The 24,889-nt window shown below is 39.7% G+C and overlaps 2 protein-coding genes and 1 long non-coding RNA gene across 6 annotated transcripts in view; 2 read left to right on the top strand and 1 right to left on the bottom strand.

Moving 5' to 3' along the window:
* The window catches only part of atr (ATR serine/threonine kinase), an 81,829-nt gene extending 69,769 nt beyond the window's left edge, over positions 1–12,060 (top strand). The window contains exons 41-47 of the mRNA XM_067995047.1: positions 706–849; positions 3,753–3,903; positions 5,129–5,285; positions 5,887–6,040; positions 8,908–9,059; positions 9,248–9,353; positions 10,451–12,060. Of these exons, the coding sequence (XP_067851148.1) occupies positions 706–849; positions 3,753–3,903; positions 5,129–5,285; positions 5,887–6,040; positions 8,908–9,059; positions 9,248–9,353; positions 10,451–10,624 (1,038 nt within the window). The 3' untranslated portion in view covers positions 10,625–12,060. The remainder of the gene's footprint in view (positions 1–705; positions 850–3,752; positions 3,904–5,128; positions 5,286–5,886; positions 6,041–8,907; positions 9,060–9,247; positions 9,354–10,450) is intronic.
* Positions 1–19,220, bottom strand: part of LOC137331326 (uncharacterized) — a 38,058-nt gene extending 18,838 nt beyond the window's left edge. The window contains exon 1 of the long non-coding RNA XR_010965426.1: positions 19,077–19,220. This is a non-coding gene — a long non-coding RNA (uncharacterized lncRNA). The remainder of the gene's footprint in view (positions 1–19,076) is intronic.
* xrn1 (5'-3' exoribonuclease 1) overlaps positions 18,583–24,889 on the top strand; it is an 82,054-nt gene continuing 75,747 nt past the window's right edge. For 2 of the 4 annotated variants that reach the window (XM_067995046.1, XM_067995045.1), the window contains exon 1: positions 18,704–19,174. In XM_067995046.1, coding sequence (XP_067851147.1) covers positions 19,100–19,174 — 75 coding nt within the window. In that variant the 5' untranslated portion in view covers positions 18,704–19,099. Of the gene's footprint in view, positions 19,175–24,889 lie in introns of all 4 variants that reach the window. The other 2 variants (XR_010965425.1, XM_067995044.1) reach the window with 2 other exon arrangements.

Raw genomic sequence — 24,889 nt, forward strand, 5'->3', positions numbered from 1 at the left:
TTGGCTTGACTTGTTATGATATGCCAATAAAGCGAAGAAAGGAATATAGCCAAAAATGCTTTGCTATATCAAGAATGTTTATTGTAAACATCTATAAAGAGACTTAAACCACCACTCCTGCACTCTGGAATTTTCTTCATAGGCCTCTGTCCCTTGCTACATCTCTTCCTATCTTCAGAAATCTCCTCAAAGCTTTTTTCTTCACTGCCCTGCAGCCACTTCTCCCAATTCTTCTAGATTCTCATCTCTTCTCTCCCACCCACCCACCCTCCACCTCAGATCAGGAGTTGGAAGGACTAGGGGAAGCTTGGTTAAAGATGATGTGTAAATGCAAGTTGTTGTAGTATAGTTAAATCCAACAACAACTTGCATTTAAATGGCGCTTTTATCGTAGAAAATCATCCCAAGGTGTTTCACAGAGGCGTGACCAGAGAAAAATGGACACTGAACCAAAGAAGGAGATGTTGGGAAAGGTGATCAAAAGCCTGGTTAAAGAGATGGGTTATAAGGAGGGTCTTAAATTTTATGTAATTTGATGAATAGGGCCTGGGATATGGAAAACTTTGATGGACCAAAATGTTTCATATATCAAAATTTGATATATGGTGACTCTAATGTATTTTTGTGTGATTTGTGAACATATAGAATATTAATACAAGAATATTGAATCCTGCATCCTAACATTTTCATCTTCCCTCGCGTTAGGTGGAGATCCTAGCCTCTCTTCAGAAGCCGAAGAAAATCAATCTTAAGGGTTCTGATGGGAAATCCTATATTATGATGTGTAAACCCAAAGACGACCTCAGGAAGGATTGTCGACTCATGGAATTTAACTCGCTAATTAATAAGGTGTGGTATTTGAAAAGATGACTCAGTTATTGGAAAATTGAAGCCGAAGCATGCTTAAGTTAATACACATTTTAAAATCTTAAGAGTTCAGAGGGTAAGTTATACATCTGTCCAGTGTTTATCAAATTCTTCACAAGCTCAATATGTCAAATTTTATGCTATCTAAATAAAACGGACTAACTTATATTTCACTGTGGTTTAATAATGCAAATAAGAATATGATTTGTAGTTGGGTCACATTTTACACTGGATTTTATGGCAGATTGCTTCTGCTTCATATAATACTCAAGTTCTGTATAATTTGACAGTTTTTTGATGAGGTAACAGAGAGGGTCAATGAGGGCAGTGCGGTTGATGTGGTATATATGGACTTTCACAAGGCGTTTGATAAAGTGCCACGTTATAGGCTTGTCATCAAGATTGAAGCCCATGGAATAAAGGGGGCAGTAGCAGCATGGATACAAAATTGGTTAAGTAACAGGAAGCAGAGAGTAGTGGTGAACGGTTGTTTTTCAGATTGGAGGGAGGTGTACAGTGGTGTTCCCCAGGTGTCAGTAATAGGACCACTGCTTTTCTTGATATATATTAATGACTTGGACTTGGGTGTACAGGGCACAATTTCAAAATTTGCAGATGACACAAAACTTGGAAATGTAGTGAACAGTGAGGAGGATAGTGATAGACTTCAAGAGGATATGGACAGGCTGGTGGAATGGGTGGACACGTGGCAGATGAAATTTAACACGGAAAAATGCGAAATGATACATTTCGGTAAGAATTACGAGGAGAGGCAATATAAACTAGAGGGCACAATTCTAAAAGGGGTACAGGAACAGAGAGATCTGTGGTGGGGGGGTATATGTGCACAAATCGTTGAAAGTGGCAGGGAAGGTTGAGAAAGCGTTTAAAAAAGCATATGGCATCCTGGGTTTTATAATTAGAGATACAGAGTACAAAAGCAAGGAAGTCATGATGAACCTTTATAAAACACTGGTTCGACCACAACTGGAGTATTGTATCCAGTTCTGGGCACCGCAGTTTAGGAAAGATGTGAAGGCCTTAGAGAGGGTACAGAAAAGATTTACTAAAATGATTCCAGGGATGAGGGATTTTAGTTACATGGATAGACTGGAGAAGCTGGGGTTGTTCTCTTTGGAACAGAGAAGGTTAAGAGGAGATTTGATAGTGGTATTTAAAATCATGAAGGGTCTAGACAGAATAGATAGAAGGAAACTGTTCCCATTGGTGGAAGGATCAAGAATCAGAGGGCATAGATTTAAGATGATTGGCAAAAGAACCAAAAATGACGAGGAAAAATTTTTTTACGCAGTGAGCGGTCAGGATCTGGAATGCACTGCCAGAGTGGCTGGTGGAGGCAGATTCAAATGTGGCTTTCAAAAGAGAACTTGATAAATACTTGAAAGGAAAAAATTTACAGGGCAATGGGGATAGGGCGGGGGAGTGGGGCTAGCTGGATTGCTCCTGCATAGAGTCAGCACGGACTTGATGGGCCGAATGGCCTCCTTCTTTGTTGTAACCTTTCTATGATTCTAAGTTAGCTTGTGTAGACTAAATGGTCTTAAAAACCATTCATATTTACATAAAATAAACTGCTTGTTTCCTCACCAGACTTGCTGCTTCGGAGCTCACTCAATGTAGGGAGCTAATTGAAAGTGTTAACTGGAATGTAGCTGGTCATGGTTGAACAATGTAGGTTGTACTATTAGGTTGATATGCTAGGGCTTTGCTGTATTACCTTGGGGTGTAAAGGAAAGACTTCTGAGTTTTATCTTGGACATTTTACTATTTTTTTTGTCACCTCCTTCTGGAAATGAAATAAATTGGGTAGAATAAACTGTACATAATTGCTTTGCGAAAGCGATCTTTTTGCATACTGTTTTCCATAGGCTTTCAAACTGGGGTCCTCAAAATCATAATTTTTATATTCGTTGACTTCCAAGAATGTTATTTCGTTGCTGTATACTAGTAGAAAGAAACATGTTTTCAGTATTGTTAGCACTGTTTTCCTTCAGTTAGCTGAACATCTTTCAGAAGTTAGGACTGGGGTCCCCAGGAGCATGTCAGCATTTGAAGGGGGTCCCTGACACACAAACGTTTGAAAATCACTACTTTTTTCTTAGATTTCTACCGTGCCGCAGTCTACTATTTCAGTAGTAACTGGTTGTACAATGACTGACAAATTAGGGTCACCACTCCATCTGTCCCTGTAGCAGGCCATGGAGGATAAGCTATTTGAGAATGTGTCACATTAACATTGAAATATTTTTAATGAACATATATTTTGTTTTGTTCTTAGAATGCGGGTGACAATTGAAGGTGGTTCTGGGCCTTCTATAACGATTGTTTTTACAACAGAGTAGCTTGCTCGACCACTTTGGCGGGCATTAGAGTCAACCATGTAGCGTGGGACTTGAGTAACATGCAGGCCAGACCAGGTAGAGATGGTAGGTTCATTTCCCTGATGGAAGGACATTAGTTGGGTTGGGTTTTACAACAATCTGGCAGCCCACAAATGACCAGATTTATTGAATTCGGTTTCACAACTTGCCATGGTGGGATTTATACTCTTGGCTACTGGGTTGTTAGTCCTGTACCATAACCACTACTCTACTGTGTATACCCGTATCCAGAGACATATCTGTGCCCAAATTAAAAATTAATTATGAATGCCCACTGTTAAACTTGTCTCATGCAAAATGGACTTGCATAAATGTCATTGACCTACACAACACTTTGGGTGGGTGCACTGTAGTTGAAATTGATGTGCACAACCCAAACCCTAAAACACTGAATATTAATAATCACACTGTTATTTGTATTTCACCTATTAATGAACTTCTTCAAACAAATTTAATGAAATTGCACATTTTGATGATTGACAGTGCTTACGAAAAGATGCAGAGTCTCGCAGGAGAGAGCTTCACATCAGAACATATGCAGTTATTCCTCTGAATGAGGAATGTGGTCTGGTTGAGTGGGTTAACAACACTGCAGGCTTAAGACACATTCTGAATAAGCTAAACAAAGAAAAAGGTAAGGATTTAACATATCAGAACTGTCTAGTTAAGGTTCCAATAAATAGATGCTGTTGTCTTCAATATAATCGATTCAAATGTGCGATGAGGTACGTGGAAAACATGAAGTATGTATACATTTTATTATTGCATTATACAAATGTATAAATGACACATTATATGTTTTGTATGTTAAAATTAGATTTTCTGCAAAGGGACTCATTTAATGTGCATGGTTGGTGTGTAATAATGTGTATAATGTGTTTAATGGTCAACTTCACTCTTTTGTACAGGACATCTTAAGAAGTTGTGAAAATTTGCTACTAATTTGTTCCATTTAACGTACCAATATTACCATCACAGTATACTATATCTAATGAAGAAAATATATCATCTTCCTCTTCAGTGTCCTGTTCCAAAACCGACTCTTTGTCAACTTCCCTTACCTTCCTTTCCTCCACCATGCTGTATTAAATTACAGACTATCTCTAACCAGAATAGTTGTTCAAAAGAACAAACCAGTTATAATTTGTTTTGAAGATTGCTGTTCTGGTCAGAAATTTAAGAATGCAGCTTGGGAGGAGAGGGAGAATAACTTGGCTATAATACCAGCACACTGGTTTTAAAGGGAAAATGATCATAGATAATTCCAACCCTTTTCAGTGGGTGACAGCAATTCCTGTTTGCATGTGTAGGTTGAACTTCTTTTAAAAAGTGAGGAGGATTATACCTATGGCTGGTAATCTAAAATTCAGCACAAAACTGCGGAATTGAAGATTTTGAACACTTCATTATTTTTCACCCCTCTTAATTACGCATCCTCTTCCCGACAACTTGATCTCTGGAATTCTGACAGTGTGGTTCAATAATCTGCTGGCGAAATGGATGACTTGAGGCCAATATCAGTCTCTCATTCACTTCTTCCCTGTCCCTCACCTGCAGTGGAATGTCTCATTTCAGCACAGCATTCCACATGGCAGCTTGACTGACGACTGACAAACTGAGCAAGCGTGGAAGTATGAGCCAATTGCTCACCCACTTGAAGCTGGTGGGTTAATCTGGTTTTAAGTATTCAATCATTAATTGTAACGCAGTTGCAGTGAGCATATTTGACAATGCTCCTCATGATTGCCAAACATACTTTAAAATGTCACTTCAAATATAACACTAAACATAAAAATTTCAAATATTGAGTTTTGTTTTTGCTTCTGATTTTCTAAGTTGTGGATATGGTTTGTTTACAGGTATTTACATGATTGGAAAAGAGCTGCGTCAGTGCATGCTACCAAAGCAAGCGCCTTTGGAGGAGAAACTATCTGTATTTAAGCAGCAGCTTCTGCCACGTCACCCTGCTGTCTTTCATGAATGGTTCCTTAGGACTTTTCCTGATCCAACTTCATGGTCAGTTTCTTAAGTTACAGTAGTGACAGTATGTTTGGTAGCTTAATATCTTGTGGGAATCTGCTTTCCCAAATACATAGTCCAGGGTTTCAGTATCGTAGTGTTTCCTCCCCCCCACCCCCACCTTTTTAGGTAGCTCCTTTATTGCATTTTATGACTCCATTTGTGGGAGTGGGGTGGGTTGGGTTGGAAAAGGGAAATCTATGTATAGTGTGATTGTTTCATATCCAATTACCATAAATGTCTAGGAGAATTATCGATATGTTTATAATTGTTAGGTTGGTTATAAGGATCAATCACAGTAGAGCCAAAGGTTAAGACGCCAAGTGTGAGAGCATTAATAATGTATTAATTAATGTACATCTTCAGTGAGGGGGATGGGATAACTGGGCCCTTTGGATTCTACAACTGCAAAATGACCATCAAATTTGACACTTATACAATACTGTCTTCGATTTCTAGCAAAGTGATGGTCATTGTAAGATTAATCATTAAGGTTTGATGGTTGTTAATTCTAATTTGTGCCATACACCATACCTATAGATAACATAGGTGTGTTGTGCTATTTTGAAACTTCAATCTTCTAATTCTTTCCAATCAGGTACAGTAGTAGATCAGCCTATTGTCGTTCTGTTGCTGTGATGTCAATGGTTGGCTACATTCTGGGTTTAGGTGATCGCCATGGAGAAAACATTTTGTTTGATTCTTTAACAGGCGAATGTGTTCATGTGGACTTCAACTGTCTTTTCAATAAGGTAACTGATTATTTTCCAGCATTTATCTTCTAGAGGAGCACATGTACTCTATTTCCTATTGCTAATGTTTTAAAGCTAAAGTGCACAATTTAGATATTTTTTATACCAATAGTTAGGAGCTAAAAGAGGTTGACCTGTTGATATTTTCTTTCTATCACTGTTGAGAAGCGCTTCATTTTTTTGGGGCAAAATTTCAGTTTCAGGTATCTATGGTCTATATGGTCATGCTACTGACCTTCTGGCTGCATAGAGGCATTGTGATATATTGTGGATGAGCTAGGAGTTGAAAGGGCAGCAGTATTGGCTTTGTCTACCCTTTCAGTCAGTGCTCTTTGGGTGGCTAGGTTATTGAAAATCATTCAGTGTTGTTAAGGAGCAGTGTGTTTCTACATTACTAACTCCTCTGAATCCTGTCTGGTCGATATGGTGTGGTCCAGGGACTAAGAAATGCAAAATAAACTGAGAGTTAACCATGATTCGTCCTGTTTCAAAAGTGATTTAATCATAAGCAGCCCACTCACTACTTGTAGCACGTTGCTCCAAAAGATTCCAGTCCCTCTAATACTTCCTCTCTCGTAATGTTTATCTTATCCAATATTTCACACCTCTCCTCTTTAACTACTACGTCCGGATCATCCCTTTCCTTTGTGAATACAGAGACAAAATATTCATTTAAAACCCTACCCACATGCTCTGCTTCTACACACAAGTTACCCTTATCATCCCTGATAGGTCCCACCTTTTCCTAAGCTATCCTCTTGTTCTTAATGTACTGATAAAACATCTTTGGGTTTTCTTTAATCTTACTAGCTCATATTTTTTCATGCCCTCTCTTTGCTCTCCTTATTTCCTTTTTTATGTCATCCCTGTACTTTCTATACTCCTCTAGGCTTTCTGCAGTATTTAGTTTTCTGTGACAGTCATAAGCTTTCTTTTTCTGCTTTATCTTGCCCCATATACTTCTAGACAACCAGGGGGCTCTAGATTTGGCAGTGTCACCCTTTTTCTTTGAGGGGACGTGTCTGCATTGTACCCGTAGAATTTCACTTTTTAGTGCCTCCCATAGGCTTGCCACTGAGTTCTCCTCAAGTAGTTGTGTCCAGTCCATTTCTGCCAAATCACCTCTTAGTTCTGTAAAATTTGCCTTCCCCCAATTTAAAACGTTTAGTCCTGATTTAACTCTGTCCTTTTCCATAATAATGCTAAAACTAACTGAATTGTGGTCACTATCCCCAATATGGTCAACCACTGTCACTTCACCCACTTGCCCATCTTAATTTCCCAGGACTAAATCTAGAATTGCATCCCTTCTTGTTGGGCTTGTCACGTACTGGCTAAAAAAGTTCTCCTGGACACCAATCGAGAATGTTGCGTCCTCTGTGCCCTCACAGTGTTTGAATCCCACTTGATGTTAGGGTAGTTGAAGTCCCCTACTATTATTGCCCTCTTATTTTTGCACTCAGAAATTTGCCTACATATTTGTCCTTCTATCTCCCTTTCGCTATTCGGGAGTCTACAGTATACTCCTAGTAGTGTGACTGCCCCTTTTTTATTTCTTAGCTCAACCCATGTGGCCTTGATTGATCCATTTAGCATATCATCCCTTCTCACAACTGTAATTAATTCTTTAACCAATAATGCTACCCCTCCTCCTATTTTATCATCCACTCTATCCTGTCTGAAAACTCTATATCTAGGGATATTGAGCTGCCAATTATCCCCCTCTTTAAGCCAGGTTTCTGTTGTAGCAATGATATCATGCGGCCATGTGTCTATTTGTGCCCTTAGCTCATCTGCTTTGTTTGTAATACTCCTTGCATTGAAGTATATACCCTTTAACCCCATCAAATTCCTGTGCTGAACACTATTTAACCTTTGCTTCTTTTGCCTTTGAGTCGCTAACTATGTCACTAACTGCTTTTCTATTTCCCGTTTCCTGGTCTGAATTTGTCCTATCTGTACCTGCCCTTTGGTTCCCATCCCCCTGCCATACTAGTTTAAATCCTCCCAACAGAACCTAGCAAATGCCCCCGCGAGGATATTGGTCCCGGTTCTGCTTGGGTGCAACCCGTCCAGCTTGTACAGGTCGTTGCCAGGACTGGAGAGTTTTAGCTATGAGGAAAGATTGGATAGGCTGGGGTTGTCCTCTTTGGAACAGAGGAGGTTGAGGGGTGATTTAATTGAGGTGTATAAAATTATGAGGGGCCTAGATAGAGTGGACAGGAAGGAGAGGTCAATAACCAGGGGACATAGATTTAAAGTGATTGGTAGAAGGATTAGGGGGGAGCTGAGGAAAATTTTTTCTCTGAGGATGGTTGGGGTCTGGAACTCACTGCCTGAAAGGGTAGTAGAGGCAGAAACCCTCAACTCATTTAAAAAGTACCTGGATATGCACCTGAAGTGACGTGACCTACAAGGCTACGGACCAAGTGCTGGAAAGTGGGATTCAGCTGGGTGGCTCTTTTCGGCTGGCATGAACACGATGGGCCAAATGGCCTCCTTCTGCACTGTAAATTTTCTATGAGTCAGGGTGTTCTGGTCTTGTGACATCACCATCACCTTTCCCACATAGGAAGCAGCTAATGTCTATGCCAGTTTCCCATTGATGTTCTAAAGATTTGGTTTGCAAACCTACTTCCTACTGTCCTCTGGCAATGCCTTTTGGACCACCAATGCTGCTTGATCAGCCATTTTCTAAAAAATCTTTTTCAGTATATGCCAGCTAGATTGTCAGGAAAAGGAATATTGTAGCATTTCACCCAGAATTATATCTTTGTCCAGATTCTCTTTCCAATTGCTGCAACTCTGTCGAGAAAATTAAGTTTGCAAATATTCTGTGGTTCAACTAATGTTATCACTGTTTTTAGGGGGAGACCTTTGATGTTCCAGAAGTTGTCCCTTTTCGTCTAACCCACAATATGGTCCATGCAATGGGCCCTATGGGAACAGAAGGTTTGTTCCGCCGAGCCTGTGAAGTGACATTGAGGTTAATGCGTGATCAACGAGAACCTTTAATGAGGTAAAATATCAGATCTTAGATAAATTACATTGTGATAAATGAGATGGGAAGTAGTTAGAATTATTGTGGCACATTTGACATATAAATTTGGACTACATACATAAGCTTCCATGATACATATTGATTCTTTTAACTTCTTCTGTTCTGTTGGTTTACATATTGTCAGAGTAAATGTTTATTTGTCTTAGTGTTTTGAAAACTTTTCTGCATGACCCACTGGTGGAGTGGAGCAAACCAGTAAAAGGAAGTACAAGAGTACAAGCCAATGAAACTGGGGAGGTAATCAATGAAAAGGTTAGTGAAAGAATACTGTCTTGCATGTGTTGGTTTAAAAATTGTTCAGTATTCTCTGTTGATTTTTTTTTTCCTTCCAATCTATCTGCCTAGTCATTCGCACACATTTTTATTCAACGGGCTCCTAACAATCTGACTTGCAGCAACCAGAAGAGCAATTCCTCACGCCCGCTCAGTGGAAAGTAGAGAATGTTGTTTTGACCCACTGTTGGCTGCAGAAAGGCCTTCTTTGGTTCAAAAAGAGGGAGCTGAGACTTTGTTTTTAAATGTGGGGGAACATTTTTACGAATCTGCTCAGATGAGAACAGATAGCATCCATCATGTTAGATTGTAGAACTCTAATCTGCAGCCTTCAACCTTGCAAATTTTCTTCCCTTTCTCTATTTTATTGATACAACTATTGGTGTTCTTACTGCTTCTAAGCTTCAGGTACACAGACCTACAAATGCTTCTTTCTTTTTCTATGTCCTTATTGTATTGAAATCAAAATTCATCACACAATCTCCTATTTTAACTCATTGTTTCCCAGGATCTCAAAATTGTGCAATTCCTTACCACGTCTATCTTTCCTTCTGCAATCTTCAGGCTTCTAAAAATCCCAACTTGGTGTCAACTAATCATTATTTCCTGATTTACCTTGTCTTTAATACTTTCATGGTGACCTGCATTGTGGGCCTTGTCCCATTCCCTTGACTTCTCAATTTTGTAAAAGAAGGGTCTGATTAGGCTCGACTGTGGGCAGTACTTTAATGTTACTAGGGTAGAACCACTAGACTTGTTGCACTGAGCAAGCTCTAAATGTCAGTTGAGCAGCTTGAAAGTGTAAAATGCAGTAGCAAGAGGTGACAAAGACACCAGTAGAGCTGTTTCCCTTTTATGATGCTATAGAGTAATTTGGTGGAAGATACTCCTTTTTCAAATGTAAGTAATCACCTTTGGGATGAAAGCAGATCAAATATAGTTGGTGCGGTCTGTCGTAGAAGAGGAGTGATTAGAGATTTAAAATGTGCTCTGCAACCAGGTTAAACCTCAATTGAATTTAAAAAGGGAAATAATTACTACCTTAACTTTTAAAGGGCTGACTTGTTCTTTTTTAGGCCAAGACCCACGTTCAGGACATAGAAAAACGGCTGCATGGTGTGATTAAGACGAGAAATAAGGTGAAGGGTTTGCCTTTATCCATTGAAGGTCATGTCCACTACCTTATTCAAGAAGCAACAGATGAAAAACTCTTGTGTCAAATGTACCTGGGCTGGGCTCCATACATGTGAAAACATTCACAAAAAGCTACAACTCTGGTATAAGGAAGAATCAAGATTGATGAGTTATGTGGTTTATGGAGTGGCTGCTTGATTTGTGACCTCCTTTATCCCCAGCTCAAAATCACCCACTAAAAGTTGCCAATGTTTCAGGAAGCAAGTTTTGTATCACTGCAATACACCTTTGCAGCAGTGGATTTTTTTTTTGAAAACTTACTTCAGGAAGATAACAACGTATTCCTGTCAAAGAGATCACATCTCAAAGATCAAAAGGATCTGGAATTCTCCTTCAACTCTAGAAGGCTAAATAAAGGGCAAACTGAGAACTTTACTGACTTCTGATTAACTGTAGTGAGAAGGATTCAAACTTCAATAGTAGATCTCAGGAGTAAATTGATTATTTTTTTAAGTACTGAAATTGGAATCAAAAGGCTTTAAAGATAATTTGGTTGAGGAGGTAGGATTTAACTGGAACAGGAAATCAGATATACAGAAACCTGACAAAGTATGGAGTAGGAGACTGTTGAAATAGTAAAATGTGACTAAAAAGTGTCCACGTTGAAAGCCGAACAACTTGAAATTTGTGGAGATCCCAGAGATAGTCCAGGAGAAAGCAAATGGATTCCTTATGTGAACTGCTGGAGAAGCCCAAAAGACTGCATTTCAATTACTCCTTTGAGGCCAGAGCTCATTGTATACTGTCAACTTGTATTGTATTGATGAATTTTGTGTTATAAATTGAATCGTATTGATGCTTTTGAAAAAAAATCACACACATTGGTGGCCCAGATAATTTATTGGGATCAAAATGGTCTTGTCTGTTAAGCTATATTAAGTTGCTCCTTCAAGATTGAACAGTGGCTATTTTATAACTGACAAAACTGTGTGGGATTCTGAGGTGCAAGGAGGTCCCCTTACAACTGTACAACCTCATCTGGCTCTCTTTGGGTGGAGAGCAATAACTTTTTCATATCTGTAAGAGAAGTAAAATCCTACTCTAGTCAGAAGTGTGAAGAAATGATTCACTGAATTTAATTCAGATGGTTGATGCCGAAGTCTGATTATTGAATATAAGATGACCTGTTGAGATTGTTGTGATATTTTGTGTTTTTGCTGCTGTTATTTTGATTTTCATTGTCCTCCTTTGCGCACCAGTTTCCACTGTTCTCGATGTGGATGACACCTACTCTTAGGTTGATCACTATATATGTAATGGTTTCTTCTGACAACTTATGAATATGAAATACAAGAAAAATATGCACACTTACTGAATTGTACTTTTGTGCAGCTACTTTCTGTGCTCATTCGCGGTTGCTTGCAAAACTTTACAACAGAAAAAAATTCACAATATTTTTGTACACGATTGTAGTATTTGAAAGTGTTTCAGTCTAGATTTTCTATTTTTTTTTATGTTCACAATTTTGTTGCAGAATAGTGTGTAAAATAAAGCATGGAATGCATTTTTATTGTGTGTTTTTACAATCAGATATTTTAAAGGTTTTACCAGATTCAGTTAGCAGAATTGTAAATTTGCCACTAACTATTCATAAGCACAAAAATATTGTTTGCCAAAAAAGGAATGTAGTCTGGCACCCTGAACCACCCACCACCTTGGACTGAATAATACATCAAGCCAGACCTGCATGTTGTTCTCTGTTAGCTGCTACCATATCTGAGTTATCGATGGACTAACATAGTAGGTTTGAAAATTGAGTGTTAATTTTTCTCAACCATGGTAGGGTGCACACATTTTATGAAGTCCCTGTAGCCGCAGGAGAATATATTTTGCTCCCCTATTGAGAATTTGTAAGTTATTCTGAGTACAGATGAAGTACTGGAAAAGCACCTTCTATACTAAGAAGGAACCCAAGAAATTAGATACTTGGAGGGCCACTTTACAAATGAACAACAACAAAAATATTGCATTCATATAGCGCCTTTAACATAGTAAAACGTCCCAAGGTGCTTCACAGGAACAAAATTTGACACCGAGCCACATAAGGAGATATTAGGACAGGCGACCAAAAGCTTGGTCAAAGAGGTAGGTTTTAAGGAACATCTTAAGAGAAGAAAGAGGCGGAGGCTTATAAAAGGAATTCCAGAGCTTGGGACCTAGACAGCTGAAGGAACAGCAGCCAATGGTGAGGTGAAGGAAATCGGGATGCACAAGAGGCCATAATTGCAGGAGTGCTCGGAGAGTTATGGGGCTGGAGGTTACAGAAATATGGAGGGATTTTAAATTCGAGGCGTTGCTGGTCCGACAGCTAATGTAGGTCAGCGAGCATTAGGGTGATGGGTGAATGGGACTTGGTACGAGTTAGGATATGGGCAGCAGAATTTTGGATGAGCTCAAGTTTACAGAGGGTGGCCAGGAGGGCATTGGAATAGTCAAGTCTGAAGGTAACAAAAGCATGGATGAGGGTTTCAGCAGACGGGCTGAGGCAGGGGTGGAGACGGGCGATATTATGGAGGCAGTCTTGGTGATGGAGAGGATATGGGGTCGGACGCTCAACTCAGGGTCAAATAGTATGCCATAGTTGTAAACAGTCTGGTCGAAGCTTGTGCAATTTATCCAATAGCAAGTGGCTCAGATTTAATATGTCAGGATGGCCTATGCCCTTGATAGATCGCATTTGTGGTTAATACTTCGCAAAAATTGTTGCTAAACTGCTTCAGATGAACTGTTGATGTTCTTAACATGGTCATCCTGTTCCTTTCACACCCTTGGTTCTGTATCTCATCTTCAGGCAAAGCCTTTAGGGCTCACTTATGAAAAAAGTTGGGGGAGGTGGGAGGATGAAGACACCAACAAAACCTAAAGTTTGTACCAGGCATGAACCTGTTCGGGAATGGATTTTCTTGCTTATAAATTTATGTTATTCCACAATAGGCTTTAAAGGCATTTATTGGCTTTCATATGAATTAAGCAATGATAACTATTATTACTAACAACCACACATATACAATGATAACCATTATTACCAACAACCACTCATGCACAATGACAATGACTTCCAGTAATAATTACACATATGCTTGAGACACATGGTACAAGACCGAAGCAATGACTGCATTACATGTTTCGAGCTTGAGGGGAACGGCTGGCCAGGTTTTGTCGAATTCTGAATTATTCTAAAACCCCTCTTTATACCTTTCGTTCACTCTCGCTACAAAAGAATTCACATGTTTTAAAGTATTACCTCATCCAATTAGCTGGACTTCAGTTTTAACAAGAATTACTCCCCGTAACACGACTCACTCCTTAAATTTCCAGATCTATGCAGGTGCCTTTTCAAGGCTGGAGCTAACAGACAGTTTTGTGACCTCCTTATCAGCTAAAACACTGACTGGAATCCCTTTTACTAACAACACTGCTAACAGAAACTTACTTAAAAGCTAAAATTAATATCAAGAATGTAGCTGTTTCCTTAAAACTCTTGAAGGTCAACTGGCTCTGAAAGTGGCAAGCCACCCAACCACTTACGGCAAAACAAGTTTCCATTCAGGGTTAAAGAAACTTATGCTTGGGTATAAACAGCACAGAACAAGGAAACTAACAGAGCACTATGAAGAACCTGAATGCAACACTCCGAGAGTCTTTGCTGCAACACGCCAGGAGTGATTATTTCCTGTTTCTGGTTCAACTGCTATTAGGGAAGAGATTCTAACATCTTTTCAAGGTGTGAGACCTCACTTTCTCAAGCATCCTTCAAAGAAATTGATCATTCTGGATTAAAGATTTTTTAATCAGGGCAGGTTCTATTGGGCCGTAGAAATTTTAAGATCTTATTCCTGATAGTTCTCAGATCTGTGGGAGATCATCAACGCATTTGGATATCAACCTTTTGAGCAGATGGAAGGCTTAACACAGTTCTATACAGATTAAACACTACACCCTCCAAAAGACACAGAACTCAACATCAAGTATTTACAATAAGGGCTAAAATACTGGAACAATGTGCAGGAGTCAGTTAAGTATTGATGCAGCAATATCCTTTGTCTGGTTTTCTTAAAAACACACAACTGTAGTATGTATCTTGTCAGGAACCTTGACAATACAACATCTATTTTCATCTTTTAAACACCTGAAACAATTTTTATTGTAGTTCTGGCCCAGGTATTCAATGAATCAGTCTTTTAAGTGTTCCCTGCCAGTGACTGTTTAGCATTTGTATTTCACCTCCTTAAACCAGATACCAGTTATAGACCTGTATCCCTGAGCACTGATTGTAAAATGTTTGGCCTTTTGTATGGAAAAGCTATTCCCCTTGAATGGGTGTGATGCAAATAGAATTATTACATTGATAATGTGTGCAGATTTTTCAATGCTGTTATGGCATGCAGTGAATTGATGGAACTGTTGCAGCAATCTCTCGATGAAGAAAAAGCATTGAAAGGATAGTGCAGACTTTGTATTGTAAGCTTGATTGGCAGCTTTCCCTTCCAAGGGCTGCAAAATGAATTGAATTACCTGGAATTGCCTGGATATAATAAGATTTGCTTAATTATTACCTTCTTTAGATAAAGTGGAGACAGAACTGCAGTGATGCTATTCCCTTCCCATCTTTCAGACTTTTGTTCATGTCTGAAGCTGGACAAATTGGTCCTTTAAAATGGTTACCAAATTTGCAGACAACCACGAGTCTCTGGCTATGATAAAATAGCTCACAATATTCTGTTTTTGGCTGCCGGCGAATTTCTAGAATAGATGAAGTGGGGGAGAAAGGTAACAAACTTAATTGTGGAGTCAACATATTTACCTCCTGCACAACTGAATAGAGAATTACATATATGTACAGTACGCAAAACCTTTCCTAATGTTCAAATGCAGAGCATTGTGTGGAAATCCTCGGGGTGGGAGAGGGAGTGAGTTCACTAAAGCTTCCTACCGACTCAAATTGGAGAGGTTCCTGGCTGTAACTACCAAGGGTTCTGATCAGTTTACTAAACTTATTTTCCAGTTAATTACAATCTGCCTTGACTCCAGCTTCCTCTCATGGGATAGTGAAATGGGTATTGAAGTTTAACACAAACGATGATGTAACATGTACAGGCACAAGATTAGCTTCACATAAGGCTATATTAAAAAGATTCTACACAAAAGGAATTACATAAAATTCTGCAAGAATCCAATTAAGGTGAAGCTATAATTGAAAGGTAGGTAGATTTGTTTTTACTCTGGCAGTGGCTGATGGTATGTTGGTTTTGAGCCCTAGTATTTGTCCATATCTAGAAGGCAGTTATGATATACTTAACATATATGACCTTTAATAGTTCAGGGGGAGAAAAGAATATATCTTTGCTCATTTTTGTTTAGATTACAAGCATGCTTGTTAAGCCTTACTGATTTCTGATTAGTCAATTTTTTGTCAAAAGAAATCTCATTGTTTTAAATTGCCTGACCTTGGCAATACTGCATCTGGCAAAGGGCTGCTTCTTGAAATGTTAACCTATCATTTCTCTTTCAGACACTGAAGGACCTGCCTTGGATTTCAAGCATTTTTTAAAAAATTCAGTTTGCCAACATTTTTAACATCTTTTATCTCCAATTTTTAAGGTTACATTCACTGTTTCTCTTTCTGAAGCCATCAACAGTTAATGTATTGCTCTAGTCCAAATCATTTATGTATGCGGTGAACAATATTGATCCCAGCACAGAAACCTGCGGGACACAATTTCCCACTATCTGCCGGTCCGAGAAACTTCCTTTAACCCCTATCCTATTTTTTATTTAGTAGCCATCTTTCAATCCATTCTGCTGCCTCGCCCCTGACTCCTCACGCCCTGACCTTTGTCATGAGTCTCTTATGTGGCAGCTTATCAAAGGCCTTCTGAAAGTCTGTGTATACCACTGCCCTTGTCTACTCTTTGTTATTTCTTCAAAGAATTAAGTAAGGTCAGTTAAACATGACCTCCCTTTTAGGGATCCATGCTAATTATTTTTTATTATATTCTCCATCTCTATATGTTTTGTTATCTCATCTTTTAGCAAAGATTCTAGTCTCTTCCTACCACTGACATTGAGCTGACTGGTCTATAGTTCTCTGGGTTCTATCTCCTTTTTTGAGGATAGGAATTACATTTGCTGTTCATCAGTTCTCTACTACTGCCTTTGTTAGGTCCTCCCTAATTTCTTTGAGTATTCGCAGGTGCAATCCATCTGGACCCTAGTCTTGTCCTCAAGTTTGGCTAGTATATAATTTCTTTCTACATAAACTGTTGTAATATGCCTCTTGAATTGTTCTACTGTTGTAATTTTCTCTTTGTTAGTCTCTTCAGAGAAAACTGAGGCAAAGTATTAAGCATCCTTGCCATTCAGTTTAATCTGCTGTGAGTTTTTCTTGCTCATCCATTAGTCGCCCTATCCCTATTTTAATTCTCCTTTTATTACTTATGTGCCTATAGAACACATTATTTCTTTTTGTGTTCTTTGACCTTTCAATTTCATATTTTCTCTTTGCCTTCCTAATTGTCTTTTTAAACTCTTTCCTAAGCTCATCATGTTGGCCCAGAATTTGCTGGAATGGGGTATCTCACAGCACACCCTGCACCCTACAGCTCAAAGACTTTTTGCCCACAATGTTGCTGGAAGTGCAAGCTGGCACGGTGAGGGTCACAGGGCATCTGGAACCTTGGTGAACAACAGGACAAACAGTGTATATCCTTAACCAATGAGATTTAAGGATTGAGAAATAAACAGGGGAAGGACTGAGAACGAGGGTGAATTCAATGTCAAATAAGGTACAGAAAGATAAATAATAAGAGAGGGAAAGACAGATTGGATTAAGAGAGAGAAAAAAAAGACAAAGGTACAGAAAGAATCTTATTTTTATTTAAAATTTGACATTTTTTAAATCTCCAACAACAATTCACAACCTGAAGGAATGAGACTTCACACTTTTAATTGTTCACTTTCTGGGCAAGAGAGGTTGATTGGCAGTCATTAACAATTATCACAATGTTAAAAGGGTACTTACACTTAATTACTAGACTTGAATTTCTGTGGTGAATTTAATGGGTAATTAATGTGAAAATGCAGCAACTTCCTGAAAATCATAGGGAGGTTAAGCATGAGATGCTGTTTTCGCAAAGCTGATGGTGGAGTGGAGCAAATTGGACAGCAACTTGTGGCGATTTGCAATTCATGGGGCATCTCTTCCTCACCATAAGTTGCTGGCCGATTTGCATGTTAATAATGGCATGCGTCACTCACACGCCGTTATTTTTTCAGCAAATTCTGGACCATTCCCTTTTGTGATCCTCCTTTATTGTTTATATACTTTACCTATGCCTTTTTCTTTCAATTCAATTTTATCCTCACCTCTTTATCTATTCATGGTGTCTCATTCTTGGCTAGTTGGTTCTTTTTTTAGTGGAATATATTCTCCTGAACTCTATTGGTCTTCCCTTTAAATATTGCCCACTGCTGTTCTTCTTTATCTGTCAATATTTTTCTTCAATAAAAACAGAAAATGCTGGAAACACAACAGGTTACACAGCATCTGTGGAGAGAAGAAAGAGTTAACGTTTCAGGTCCCATGACCTTTCATAGGAACTCAAATTTTTCTTCAGTTTATCTTCCTTAGTTAGCTGCATCCTCATTTCCTCATAGTTGGCTCATCTCCAATATATAACTTTAGTCTTTGTACTACCTATATCTCTTGATCATTATCTTAAACCTGATTATTATATTCCCTCTGAGTATCAAGTTAAAGAATTAAAAAAATCTTTACATTGAACTGTGATTGTTTCATGACAAAACCATAGAATGATACAGCACAGAACGAGACCATTCGGCCCATCCTGCCTATGCTGGCTCTTTGAAAGAGCTATCCAATTCGTCCCACTCCACTGCCCTGCAAACTTTTCCCCTTCTAAGCATACGTCCACTTCCCTTTTGAAAGTTACGGTTGAATGCTTCCACCACCGTTTCAGGCGGTGCATTCTAGATCATAACTCGCTGCGTTGAAAGAAAAATGTTTCCTCATGTCGCCTCCTCCTCCTCTAACCTGTGCATCGCCCAGACCCACAACACAAGGAACGGCCGGGCAACCCGGACTAGTATAAAAGTGACACCGTTCCAGTAACTAACAAACTATTTAAAGGGGGGAAGAGAGAAAACGAAAGTGAAGATCGGGGCGCGCGCGCGAGAGAGGACTGTGGACTTTTAAAAAAAATAACATTTATATAATAAAACGGGCCTTTCGGAGCGGTGAGAGGGACCGAGCTTGTTGGGTGCGGGCGGCTTTTTTTTTTGCTGGGAGTTTGTTGCCGGGAGTTGGAGTTACGTCAGCCTGACAGGCCGCTTCCGTAGGGCCCCGGCCCGAGAGTCAGGGAGAGGGAGGAAAGGCGGCGCAGGCACTGGGCTCACCGTCTCCAACCCCCGGCTTAAACCCCCCCCCCCCCGCTCCCTCACCAGCTAGCGGCCGCGGATTCAACTTTTTCTTTTTAAAAAAAAATCTACCTTCAATTTTAAACACAGCGACGATGGGCGTCCCCAAGTTTTACCGGTGGATAAGCGAACGGTATCCGTGCCTGAGCCAAGTGGTGAAGGAGCATCAGGTAAGAAAGGCCCAGGCTTTTCCCGTGTCCTCGCAAGCCCCCCGCCACCCTCAGAAGTCGCTTTCACATAAACCCAGGCCCGCAGTCTGTGGGCTTCTTCCTTCATCTTCAAACCCCTTTTCTTGGCGGCGTAGCAGCACTTAAAATTATTTTTAAATAAGGGAATTCGAGCCAAGTTTTCCGGCGAGGGCTTTAACATTCTTTTAATCTTGAGCCGGTCACCCTCTCGTGTAAATTTCTTAAAGTAAACAGAAATTCAAAATCCGAGAAGCTCTTAATATTAATTATTGCTGCTGAATTAGCTTGTTTAAGACAACCAACTACGGTACAATGTCAGTGGTACCATCCTCCAAACTGTCAGAATTCAAATATACACTCTAAATTGAACGCTTCTTTCACAATTTAATATTTCTTTCACCTCACTTTTTTTTCCCCAGTGGTGCTGCTGGGGGCTATTGTATCATCTTTGTTACAATTCTTAAAACCTAATGTTGGAACACAGTACTGAAAATACTCAGTCTTGTCTCCCTGTAATGTTACCTACTTAGTCTCTGTCGGTTTTTGTGTGTAGGTGCCTTAATTGCTTCTTGATTTCCCCTGAATTGATTTACTATCAAGTAATTTAAGCTGTATGTTACTGTTCACTAATGTTTGAAAATATAAATGTCTTGCCAGCCTCAGTTACAGTGGTATTTATGTACTGACTACAACGCACTAGTTATTTGACTTGTACTCATTTCAATGAGAAAAAAGCAACTTTTTTGTAACCCAAGAAAATAAACCAGTGCTCTGTGATGTCATTTCATCATTGTGATCTCATGCCAGTGAATGTTTTTTCTTGATTTCTTTTCCACCAGTATTTTTGTACACTAGTGAATAAGGCATGTCATAGCGTCTGACCGAGTTGATCATTTTACTTGTGATTATTCACCCAATGGCCCAGTTTGGTCAGGCCCATGATGTAAATTGTATTTGATTTGTTGGGAATTGGTAGTTGATGGACCAAACTGCCTTTTCTCGTTCAATGTCTTTTTTTTTTTTCCCCCCCTAATTTATTTATGTTGCCTTGAAGGTGTGAGATGTTGGCATTGGGGAAAGGAACAATTTCCCATTTCAGATCTCAACATTTGTTACTCCCAGGTTAAGTTCAGCATAGCCAGCATTCACTGTTTTATGTTCAAAGCTTTAATTATCAAAACTGCCTGTAGGAACAAAAAAAAGTATGTATTCTATAAATACACTTTTTCTGTAAATTTGATTAAAACATCAGTAGAGTCGGAGGTTCAATTTAAACATAACTTTTTCATGATGTCAAATCTGATGCAAGATAGTGAAATCCTCAGGGACACAAACTCCACTTAATATATTAAAGCATTCCGGTGAGATGTAGAGAATGCACCTGTAACTTCTTCCAATCCGTCATATTGGGGAATTATAATCCCGAAGGTAGGTTTACCCACATACTTTAGTATCACGTGCTGTGACGTGTGGAAACAGGGATTCAGTGATCCGACTCTCCTTGTAATAAGAATGGCAAAGGAACCCCAAGAAGTTGAGGGTCTGGAACCTGAACTGCGGTACTCAAAACACAATATAAACAAGTCTTTAGCAGTTCAGGTCTCATTTCATTCTTTCTGCTGTAGAGTACCTCTCAAAATGATGTAATCTATGTAATAAACCTCTCCAAATTAAATATTTCTCCCTTGAAATGTCAGGCTTTCTCATTATGAATGCTTCATTGCATAATTGTGTCATACTGCTGAAGTTAATGATGTCACGACAAAACCTAGCTTCCCAAAGAGGAAATGAAATGGTTCTGGAGGTGCAACTGCAAATTGGTTGTCCAGAACTAGAGTGAACTTCAGAGTAACTTTGTTCGCAGTATGTTTTGTGGAGCATAATTGCATCTTCAATGCTACTTTGGCTATATACCATATGCCATTGCTCCCTATTGTGTATTCCCTTGATTTGAGGGAATGCTTCCCAATTCATGTACTCATTTGTCAGTATTAAGCACTCCCAGATCAGTTTTAGCACAGCCAGCATTTAATACTTTGGCATATTAAAATTGCTTCTGATTTTAAATATTTTTACAAAATATTTTTAAGTGTGATTAAAACACCAGTTATGTTTACAACTCATTCATGATGTTAAGTCTGATGCAAGACATTGAAATCATGATGTTAAATCTGATGCAAATCAAGTGAAATCTTAGTTAACAGGTTAACAATGGCGTCATGGGTTCATGGTTCCGCTTCATCACCAAGACTGCCTATTTCCACCTCCGTAACATTGCCTGTCTCTGCGCCTGCCTCAACTCATCTGCTGCTGAAACCCTCATCCATGCCTTTGTCACCTCTAGACTTGACTGTTCCACTGCTCTCCTGGCTGGCCTGCCAGCTTCCACCCTCCATAAACTTGAGATCATCCAAAACTCTGCTGCCTGTATCCTAACTCGCACCAAGTCCTGTTCACCCATCTCCCCTGTGCTCGCTGACCTATATTGGCTCCCAGTCCGGGAACGCCTTGATATCAAAATTCTTATCCTTGTTTTCAAACCCCTCTGTGGCCTCGCCCCTCCCTATCTCTGTAACCTCATCCAGCCCTACAACCCTCCGAGATCTCTGCGCTCCTCCAACTCTTGCCACTTGCGCATCCCCGATTTTAATTGTTCCACCATTGGTGGCCGTGCCTTCAGCTGCCTAGGCCCTAAGCTCTGGAATTCCCTCCCTAAACCTCTCTACCTCCTTCTCCTTTTTAAGATGCTCCTTAAAACCTACCTCTTTGACCAAGCTTTTAGTTACCTGTCTGAATCTCCTTAAGTGGCTCGGTGTCAAATTTTGTTTGATAACGCTCCTGTGAAGCACCTTGTGACATTTAACTACATTAAAGGCGCTATATAAATGCAAGTTGTTGTCTCAAGTTCCTGATACTAACCAATCTTGCTGTTCTGATTAGGATTTATCCACCAATGAGGCAATAGTGCTGAAAGCAGCCCCTTCCTAATATCCAGACCTGCAAAATTCAAACAGAACGACCCAGAAAATAAGATAGATGTGCAAATTAGATTGAATTGCTTGGGCTTCATTTGCTGAATTGTAATGACTTGTACTGCAGGTCAGACACCCCTCTGAACTTGGGCTTCAGCTGCATTTTTTGGAGAATGCAGGAGGTGTTACACAATGAAGTACTTGATGTGGGCGTGGTTGATGCTGACATGGTGTTAGGTTCTCTTCCTTAGCAGTGACATTCTGAGCATTTTTCAAAAAAAAGTTCAATTTGAATTTGGGGGACACTCTTCAAAATTTTATGGACTTCATGTTTTTTTACACAATCCAATACATTTTAATTGTAAAATACTGCCATTTTGTTTAGTTCCATTTTGTCCCCCATACTGCGACACGCACAATTTATATATCTTGTATATAAATTAAATATGTCCTGCCCTGCTACATCCTATTGAAAAGTCCTATGTAACTCTTTCTCAGTGATTAGTAATGCTGACTTAACAGGACTTTTGAATGTAATGTGATGGTAATAATTGGTGGTGCTGCAGCTCCATGCTCAGGTCATTAGGTGACGCTGCCGCACCTTTGGTTTCTCAAGTTCCAGTGTGTCAGCCACCTTAGTACAGGTGAGTAAGGCAAGTAAGTTTTCTGTTTTTTTAACTTTTAATCTCCCTTTTAAATTGCCCACTTCCAGCTGATGTTGTAGCTCAAAAGTCTATCTTTGCTCACGGTTCAAATGGCACTGGGCTGCTTGGAATGGGTACCGGCAGCTCTGAAAACTGCTTAATTTCCCCCAAGTGAAATAAATTGACTTGTTTCTCTGTTGTGGAAGGGAGGGGCCAAGGCAATGGGAGAATTATAAAAATGTAGCTGTTAGCCAAGGCCCAGACTCCCGATGTCATTGATATCTGCAACTCTGCTGGCATTATGTCCACCCCCTTGGCTCCTGTGTCCATCGGCTCCTGATGCGGCCTTTCAGGCCAATGTCTAGTGCACCACCCTTCTGCTAAATCCTGCCACCAACAGTGCATTCGCCCATGGTTAGTTGTGTACTAATGGTGCTTCCATGCCCGAGCCTCCTGATTCCACCAATATCTGGAACTTTTCCCTTCTCTGCGTGACTTCCCCCCCCCCCCCCCCCCAACAAAATCTTCCTGGCTCCACTAAAGCCCAAGCCACAGTGCTGGCTTCATGTACCCTGACCCTGCTCTGATGTATTTTTTTTAAAAACACCTGGGGCAACACTTAATATATTTTGTGCAGGCCTCGCTCTCCCCCTCCTCCCCTACCTTCTCTCTCCAATTGTGGGTGTGTAACACTTAAGAGAGTTGGATCAGGTCATGTTGCCAGGGTGAGAGTTACATAATTGACTAAGTTCCAAACAAAGTGTTTGAATATGCTCCCAAACATTTATTTATATTTGATACAAATTAATTTGTATCTTGTACCATTGCCACTGTTCATTTCTCTTTTTTGACCCCTATTACAGCTATTATGGGTGTTTTGCTGTTTTTTATTTATTGGGAAATTGTCCTGCTTTTTATTCCTCCCTTCCCCATCTCTCCAAGGCATTGACGGATTCATGGATAGTGATCGCCTTTCAGTAACTTATTCAAGTATCCATTCTTCATGCGTGAGCGTAAACAGTGATTGTTGGTAAACTATTCAACCATGAATCCTGACTGTTTTCTGCTCCCTAACCCACGGTGCTGAGGTCACTATTTCCCCTATTGCCATTCTGCCCGAGATCAGCTAACTCAGCACAGACAGAATCTCAACCTAGGCCTTTCTGGTTTGTATGGCTGAGCTAGCTGTACGTTGTCCTCACACAATGAGCCGTTGGGAAGCTGGCTGTGTGGTTTTGCACAATGGCAGGATATATACTGATGGGAACATTGGACAGGAAGAGAGTACTTTATTGATACCTGATCATGGTTAATTGTCATAATCTGTTCTTTGGATGGTACTTGTAAGCCAGCTGAATCTTGTTCCTGTGATTTTATTTTTTTGTACTTTTATTATATCTGTCTGTCTGGACTTCCATTAGATCTTCCTATGTCCACAATTATGATGGAAACTGCCTATGTTAACTTGTCATGCAAAAGTACACCCTCCTGTTCTTATGTTCCCCTGCCAGTGGAGCACCACTGCAGGTGGGAGGATGTAATTACAACATGACAAGTTTACTTGGTACCCAGTATAAATGTGGATATAAGAATTTATAAAGGAAGAAGTTGACAGGATGTGTGTGCGGATGTAAGATTTTTAATATATTATGGACAGATGTGTTATTCTGCAAAAGAACTTCCAAGCAGACCTAACGCATGAAATACTGATCCTGCAGAAATTCGCTATCATTAAAAAGTAAGCATTTCTAACACTGGACCTGTATTCACCCTGACCACAGTATTCATTCACACCTGTCTGTGGCAACAGTATTGCCATAGAATTGACTTTTATGAAAATTAGATAAATAACAAACAATGTGCCATCATTTTGAATTTAATCCTAAAACAAATTTTCTTGAGGATCAGGCAAAAGCTGTCCTTGCTTCGAAGCTTGGGTATACGATTGATTTCCTGTTGACTGTTGACCATCAGCGTGAAGCCTTAGCTTGTGTTGCCCTGGTATGCATACACAGACACTGCAAACAACAGTTGCTTGGTTTTGCATGTTGGGGCCAATTCAAAAATCCCACTGCTGTCAA

This window comes from Heptranchias perlo, chromosome 13, assembly GCF_035084215.1.
Source record: "Heptranchias perlo isolate sHepPer1 chromosome 13, sHepPer1.hap1, whole genome shotgun sequence".
NCBI classification, from domain to species: domain Eukaryota; kingdom Metazoa; phylum Chordata; class Chondrichthyes; order Hexanchiformes; family Hexanchidae; genus Heptranchias; species Heptranchias perlo.